The 8,480-nt window shown below is 38.7% G+C and overlaps 1 protein-coding gene across 2 annotated transcripts in view; it reads left to right on the top strand.

The window, feature by feature from the left end:
• Nucleotides 1-866, top strand: part of gabrb2b (gamma-aminobutyric acid type A receptor subunit beta2b) — a gene marked incomplete at both ends in the record, with an annotated part of 306,515 nt that extends 305,649 nt beyond the window's left edge. For both annotated transcript variants that reach the window (XM_083640938.1, XM_083640939.1), the window contains one exon: nucleotides 519-866. In XM_083640938.1, the coding sequence (XP_083497064.1) occupies nucleotides 519-866 (348 nt within the window). The remainder of the gene's footprint in view (nucleotides 1-518) is intronic.
• Between the last annotated feature and the right edge of the window lie 7,614 nt (nucleotides 867-8,480).

An 8,480-nucleotide genomic window follows, 5' to 3' on the forward strand; every position in this document is an offset into this window, starting at 1 on the left:
AGGGTGCATGAAAGAAAGGAAAAAGGGTAAAACACAATAAGAGGAACAGTATTAATATCTGTATTAATATCTCCTTTTGCCTGACGCGGCTGGATCTGCGAGCGTTTTGTCGTTAAGAAGGTGTTAAGAACACCCCGGACCCTTCTTGCAAAACCTTCTTAACGAAAGATCATCTTAGGCTAAGAAGCAATTGGGAAATGCGTTTGCTTCTTACGGGAGCCTTAAGAAGGGTCTAAGAAGCTTCTTAGTGCTAAGAAGCTTTTGGGAAGCCCGGCCATAACTGTCAAACTAAATGAATGCCTGCAAACCTGTTTACAGTCTTCGGATATGTGTGCAAAATAAATCAGCATTGTTTTTCGGTGAAGTGCCTCTTTACCGGATCAACATTTCCTTTTTTTTTTTGTGACATAGATAGTCATAAGTTTTAGGGTCTTCACCATTAGTAAACATGATTTTGGTGTTTTCTTAGAGCAATGATTTTTCTGCTCCAGCCAAACTTCATTGCTCTCCTTTGGCAGATGGGCTCCCATGAGAACATCCTCCTGGGCACCCTGGACATTAAGAACGAGATGGGCATGTCGGAGCTGGCTCTGGGTCTCAATGACCCACGAAACACCATGCTGACATACGACACCTCCGCCCTGCAGTACCGCAAGGTGGGGCTTGCCAGGCACAACTTTGGTCGCAACGCGCTGGAGCACCACGTGACTCAAAAGAGGAGCCGGATACGGAGGCGCGCTTCGCAGCTCAAGATCAACATCCCAGACTTGACTGATGTAAACTCTATTGACAAATGGTCAAGGATGATCTTCCCAACTGTCTTTTCCTTCTTCAACATTGTTTATTGGCTTTATTACGTCAATTAAAAAAAGGACTTAAATGAGGGCAAGAACAAACAACATTTACGTTTTGTATCTGGTTTGTTTCATTTTTATGTGATCTTGCAAAATAAGACTGAATTACTATACTCAACATCAGTGCCAGGACTGAATCTATCTTACCTTGGAACACCACAATTGCTCGCTAACACATGAAAACCTTATAGTAGAGAGATTAAAAACATAATGGTGCCTGTTCCTGAGTAATTGTTTAGCATTTTACAGATTTAGTGAATTGTGTATTTTGCCATTTTTAAATGTTTGTTTTCATATATTTTTTATGTTTTTATTTTGTTAAATTTACAGTATAATAAGTTGTTGTCAAATGATTAGTTACAGTAGAACTACGTTATATTGATATATTGGTTTGGAATTAACTAATAATTCAACCCAGGTCAAGAGGGTTTTCTATAATCATTACTTCAAAGAAACAATCTACAGTATTGCTACTAGTATTTATTTCATCTTTACATTATGAAGGTCTGCATTTTGCATTTTACAATATCATGTAATGTGAAATTATTCTGAAAGATATTTCAGATCAACCTTTTTCTACGTTAATATAATGGGAACACTATAATTTGTTTCTAAGAATTAGCTCAGATCCATAAAACATTTTAATAGTTGTTGAGGCGACATCTGGTGATACTAATCACCAGATCATTCCAAACATTCCAGGTTTCGATGCAGTTTGCATACAAGAAGCTCGTTGATGGCATGGCGTATAAAATGCCAAAGTGTAGAGAAGTCTTCAGCTAATTGAAAAAAAGGGGGCGGGGGAGTTGTTTTGTTATGTCCAGTCAAATTGTATTAATTAGTTATTTATATAGATATTGCTATTGCATTTTGCCCAAAAGGCACATATGGGTGTCTTTGCGAGGGATTGTATCTATAAAGAAAAGTTTCTTAATTCTTTCAGCTACTGTATGTAAATTCACCATCTATAACATTTTGTTTTAAATATTAATCATATACCCCATACAATTCCCTTTTCAGCTCTCAATTCTCATAATTTTGGATGTGTATTCTTAGTTACAACATTGATTAAAATAGTTAGCTGATTGAAAGGCAACTAATTAGTTGTAACAATTCTTGTTTGATTTATTTAAAACTGATAACAAAGCTGAGTTTCCTATCTTCATACGAATACATAAAAAGCACAAAATTATTTCAAATATCAGCAAACTAACAAGACTTCTTTATTCTTTTGGGTGCCAATACATTCCACAAATATATTTATCCTGCCAGAATATCATCATATCAATTATCATGTTATAACAACCTCTTGGTCATACATTGTTTCAAGATTAAAAAAATGGGTTGTTGACCCTAAAGGAAATGCCAGTAAATTCAAAATCAATTTCTCAGAGATGATTGCAGATGATTTACTAGTGATGCTCCGTCTTTGACTACACAGTAGGTCGATTTTATACAACTTTTTGCACACAAGTTCTTCAAAGCCATAGTGGCTATACAGTTGTTCTAATGATGCTTCTGAGGCCCTGTGTTCTCAATCACATGAGATTTATCAAAGCTACACTAGACTTTTATGTAAAAATATACTCTTATCAACTGGGGCTGCAACAGTGAAGAATGCATCCCCTATCATGTAGATTTGTCCTGTTTGCCCAAATTAATGAATTCTGTTGTGTATGTTCACTTTTCTGCCCACAGAAAATGATGAATTGAAAAACCAAAATCAAACTGTCTTCTAAACACCTATGAGTGAGTGCTTCGTCCAGAGAAAAGTGAACCCTCCAACAATAGCATTTTTTAGTCTTTAATCCCTTTGGTATCCTTTGGTAAAAAGCTACAGGATCACTGGCGAACATGAGTGTTGGAAGATTTCTGGGTAGTGAAGTTCACATGTTTGAAACCGTTACCTCTCTGCTAATAGGCTAATCTGGAAACAGTAGTGCAAGTAACGCAATCACACACTTGAATAAATACAGGAGATACATGCTGGTTTGGACACCATGGGCCCTATTCTCCCACAGGCCTTCGGCGCTAAAACGGGCCTCAAACGGAAAAAAAACGTGCCTTGCGCCTGTTTTGGGACGATATCAATATGGCTTTACGCTGCCAAATGCGCTTTAGGCCGAATGGGCGTGGCGCAGTCCCAGAATGGGCCAAAGTGGGCATGTCGGCCTTAAATCTCGGCGTACTGATATCTTCCCACCTGGCGTAAATTTAGCGCTTTGCGCTTTTGAAAAGCAGGCCTATTCAGTGCGCCAGTTGCGCGGAGCGCTCCCCTCTGGCTCTCTCCTCTGTCACCCTTCTCTGTGTCACTCTCTCCCTCTCTCCTCAGTCTGACAGGCACAATACGACTGTCTCTCTCTGACTCCCTCGCTCAGACAGACACAACACACGTCCTATAGGAAATAGCAGTTGTAAGTTCACTGCCTGTGAATGTCCCAGCATGCAATTGGGTACTCCATTTCGCTACTAAATAGCAACCAAATTAGGCGAAATAGATATAAAAGGTCGATCTAAAATAATGTGTAATGGTAACACAGCCTGCAATTGTAGAACATTTCAATATTGGACCAAATAAAACATCAAAATTAAAACACCACCCTAAGTGAAACATATATGTCCTCCTGGGCCTATATATATCCCTTGTCGATTTAACGTGATTTAGATAAGTGACAGCGGAACGCGCTTCCTACTGTCATCTGCTATACTGTGATGTCCGCTCCAATAACTTGGCTCTACTTCACATTTAGTTTTACAATAAAAACACATTCATGCAATGACTTTACATAATGTAGGGTATATTTATTATGTGCATCATTCTACCTGCAGCAGGGGAGAGAAAACGATATCTTTCTGGACAAACTTTCACCAATATAAAATTAATCTCATCATATACTGTAGGGATAGGCTATATTTTTCTAGCTGATGCCTTTAGAACATTCTTTTCACTTTGATATTGCTATAGTGTAGCATATTTACATGCTTGCAGTATTTAAACTGCAGTTAGATTGGTTTGAGAAGCATAATAATATGGAATAATAGCCTATATGGAGACAGACAGACTGGATGAAGGGAGGGGGGGGGCAGAGCGCATTGGCTTCTGTCTGGTTTTGCTGGACCACTGGAATTGGAGCTTAAAAGGCAAGCGTGCGATTTGTTCATTGCACTTATCCAATGAGCATGACGGTGCATAATTTTACGCTTAAAAGGCGTGGTTGTAATGGTTTAGGCTGCGTCTAGCGCCAAGACCAAGATATCAAGTGCGCTGGTCCACGCCCACTGCGCCAGGCGCTCGGCGTAGAAACTAGGCCGATGCAACGATAGGGGCCCATGTGTTTAAATGTCATAACATTTAATAAAACCTCAGAAAATCTCGTTGAAATGACAAATGTGTAGCATTTGTCTCACACGCTTCATAAAAGCCCCCCTGAAACAGCAGGGAACGGGACTTATCGGTGTAACATTCAGCTGTTTGATTGTGGAACAGTGAGTAACACTCAAGCAGGAATATTTTAATTGCTGTCTACTTAAAAGCTAGCAGCTATATATTTCACACTGCATGCTCCAATTCCTTCAAATTCACAGTTTTCAAACACTCTATGTTCTCACTTTTTCATCAAATAAACGGTCTCTTTATTAGTGTTTTTGATCAGGTCAACGTTTGTTTTCTCCCTCCTCAACTGAAAACAAAGTAGGCTATATCACCACAATTTAGATGCTTATAGAACTGTAATACAGTATGTTTGAGATATATTGGACACAATAATTTATAAAATGAAGCTTGCTTTTTGTGTCCATCTCAGAAAGTATGTCTCTTTGGTTGTATTATTGTCAATGATAACTTTAATAAAAGTTTACTTTTTTTTTTAAATAGCAGTATAGAAACAGTCACAGATGTGCTGAAAATAATCTAAACTAATCAACAGAGAATATGATTTTAAATGTATTTCTAATGCACTGCCAGGAACTGTCACATATGTTTACATTAATGTTGCATACAGACATCGGTTTTACAGTAACTTAGAACAAAGTCCAATCCACTTTGACCATGGACTTTTACCTCACTTGCATTCCATGTTACTAACCTGAAAACATCAGTACTACACAATGTTTGAAGTGTTCACTAACTGGATAATATGCCTAATGAGCTGATAAATTGATAGTGTAGGTGATTATTTTTACTTACAGTAATTCAAACTGAATTCTCATCTACTATATTTCATTAAATTGTTACTTTGTTATCTCACTTAACACATTTCTTTATACTAATAGGTTAATAGAAAACACAAACTCAAGTCTGCCTAACTACATTCTACCTTATATTAGAAAAATCTTTATTGGCATTGTACATTTTTCTACAGACCGGGATGATGTTGGACTCACAGTCCCAAAAATGTGTATATATCAGATATTATTAATAATCAATTGGAACATATTATTCCTGTAAATAACTGAGATTTCTAATGAAAAAAAACATTTTCAACATCATTTATACTGTAATGTAAGGATAATGCAAAGGCTGACGTGAAACAAATAATGTAAATAGTCTATTTTACAGTGTCACTTAATCACTTCGTGAAATTATTATATTCCTTTTTATTTTGCTCTACTTATTTAAAGCACATTTCGTTGGTTTTGCCAAAATGTAAAATGTTATCAAGAATGTAGTTGATATTATTTTTGCAGCACGTGTGAGCTGTAGTGTGTCAGCAAATGTATTAACATTTCTTGTACCAATGAACAGCTAATATATTACAATATAAGCTACTTTTTGAAAAACACAGACATACAAACACACACATGTACAGGCACACCACACACTAAGGGTCAAGTGAAAAAGAGACTGATAAAGCGTCTCTATCAGATAGCGCTAAATTCAATCATCTCAGGTCCACATGATTCACACTAACAAAGCTGTACTTTAGCAAAAGTAGCCTACTGTACCTTACTCAGTCTTGGATCAAATAGTATTACATTAGATTGTTTCCATATTTTTGGTGCAATTGTTTGGCTTTGACTCATGAATACAAGCCAATATGCTCCAGAGAACTAAAGCAAAACTCAAACATCCAGAATATTTTAAAAGACATCAAAGTACTATTAGATCCAGGTCTGCCACTGACAAGTCTCATATTACCCTGTAGTGTTACTGTATGAACAGTACTTTTATTTCTAAATTTTCTGAATATTATTATATGGTATGATTATGGTGTGTTTGAGTGTGAGAGTGTAACCTGGATTTATAGCAAGAAAGGTCTTCTTCATAAAAAAAAGGCTCTCCACTTTGAATATGTGTTTGTACATCACAGCACTTTTTTTTCCTTTCATATATTTTTATACTTCTATACTCCTGTAAAAAAAATCAAAACACTGTTGTCACCTTGTAAATCCAGTTTTGGTGATTTTCACATTTATACTTGAATAGAATGATTACAGTACATTGTCGTCTACAGGTTGACAAAATTCAGCTCATTCTCACTCCGAACTTCTTAGAGACCCGCTTTGTCAAGCGCCTTTGGCGACCTCTGTAATTTTCTGTGGAGCCTATAGCATTTTCTGGAACGCAGCACGGACGGACCATTAAAAAACACTCTGCAGCTGTGGGCTCAGGGAAAGGTCAAGCATGCTCTTGGGCTCATCGTCCAGGACGAGTTGGGAAATACGGTAGTACCGCCCAGGGGACGGTAGTACCACCCTGGTGTTGGGTTAGGGGCTTGGGCTTGCAGCTTGAAGGGTCTCCCCTGGAGACAAAGGGGGTCACACAGACCCTAACCCTAACTTAACCCTAACCACGCTCAACCAAAACCTAAACCTAAAGACCACCCACCCAATGCGTAAACCTAGCCCCCCCGTGGGTGTTACTACTCTCCCCTGGGTGATACTACTGTACTTCCCAACTTGTGGATGATGAGCCCTTGACCTTTCCCTGAACTCACAGGTGTGGAATACTGCATTCCATAAAGTGCTCCAGGCTGCGTGGAGCGTTACAGAGGTCGGCAAAAGTGCTTGACAAACCGTTTCTGTGAGACGAATTCAGATTGAGAACGTGTTGGAAAATTTCATGAAACCCTTTCACAATCCCTTGTATAACTTTAAGAGTAATATGTCTGATTATATATATATATATATACGGTATATATATATATATATATATATATGTGTGTGTGTGTGTGTGTGTGTGTGTGTGTGTGGTTATGGTATATAACTATAATAACCATAATATATGTATATATATATATGGTATAAGGTTTTCATTGGACAGCAGGGTTTTCTCGAGAGAATGACAAAGGAGGGACTGACATCCTAAAAGCCTAAGTGACACAACTTGGTGACAGTGTATATGTTTGCACACACTCACAGAAGAAGCCTTAGCCTCCTGCTGTCCTGGACTTCACTCCAAGCAGCATCTTATCCTCCTTTCCCTCTCCTCCTCCAAATACCCTTGTACGTGCCACTCACAAGAACATTCCCAGAAAACCAGAGCTGTACCTTCTCAAAGATAAGCCCTACAACAGTCAGTGTCTGTCTTTATTACATGAAAAACCTATGGAGATAAACAAATTGTCAATAAATATTGTATATAGTTCTACATCTGTGAGCTGATGAGTTTAATTTCACAATGCCACTTATTTACTGAGGGAGAGAAACCCATGCACCCAAAGTGACATTTTGACATAGACATACAGAGCCCTATCGTCGCAAAAGCGACAATTTTCTGTCAGCGTCCGTTTTGCGCCTGAATAGTGGTGCGCGCAGCGCTAATGGCGGGCGTGTTCTCCCTCCCACCGGGCGCAAACGCTTTAAATGGGTATGGTCATACCGAGAATTATGCAGGCCACATGGATTGGTCTGATCCCACTAGTCTGGGCGTTACACAAATCAGAACAATCCAATTCCCTCTCTCACTCCCTTTACCCTTCACGAGGTGGAGGACCCAACACATATCAAATCAATCATATTTAAAAAAGAACATTTTCACCTCACAATTTTCCCAGCAAGCAAGGACGGACCCGGACGAATCGAGAGAGCCCAATCGGGGCCAGCTCAAGTCATATCATGACGAGTCAGATCTGGCCCAGATTATTGATTTATTTTATTTTATTTAGCCTTTATTTAAATAGGTAAAATCACATTGAGAATCACAAGTGCGACCTGTTCAGACAGCAGCAATCAGTTACAGGGCAACAAGACAACAACAGACTCAGATACAGATAAATAGAATCACTAAACATAGCAGCAGGTACACAAATTTACAGTTTCAATAAACAATGAGACATTCACTAAAATAATTAGTGTATAAAGTGCTAAAGGAGATAAAGTGCTAAAGGAGGAGAGGGTCAGCTTTGTGAGCAGGAGCAAAGCATAATTCTTCAATATAAGTTTAAAACTCGCTAGGGGGATCAAGCTGGATAGCTTCAGACTAAGCCCACGTTCACACAGCACGCCGAAGCAACGCTCAACCGAAGCTGTACCTACGCTGTACCCACAAGTTTCATTTGTTCTGTGTGCAAGCTGTACCGTGTTCCAGGCAGAAGGGGCTGTGTAGGAAAACGCCTTTTTTCCTTTCTCAGTACGGACCGAGGGGATGGAGTAGGTGATGAAGTCCTGTGTACGCAGGCTATAGCT

This window comes from Poromitra crassiceps (genome assembly GCF_964638095.1).
Source record: "Poromitra crassiceps genome assembly, chromosome: 1".
NCBI classification, from domain to species: Eukaryota; Metazoa; Chordata; class Actinopteri; order Beryciformes; family Melamphaidae; genus Poromitra; species Poromitra crassiceps.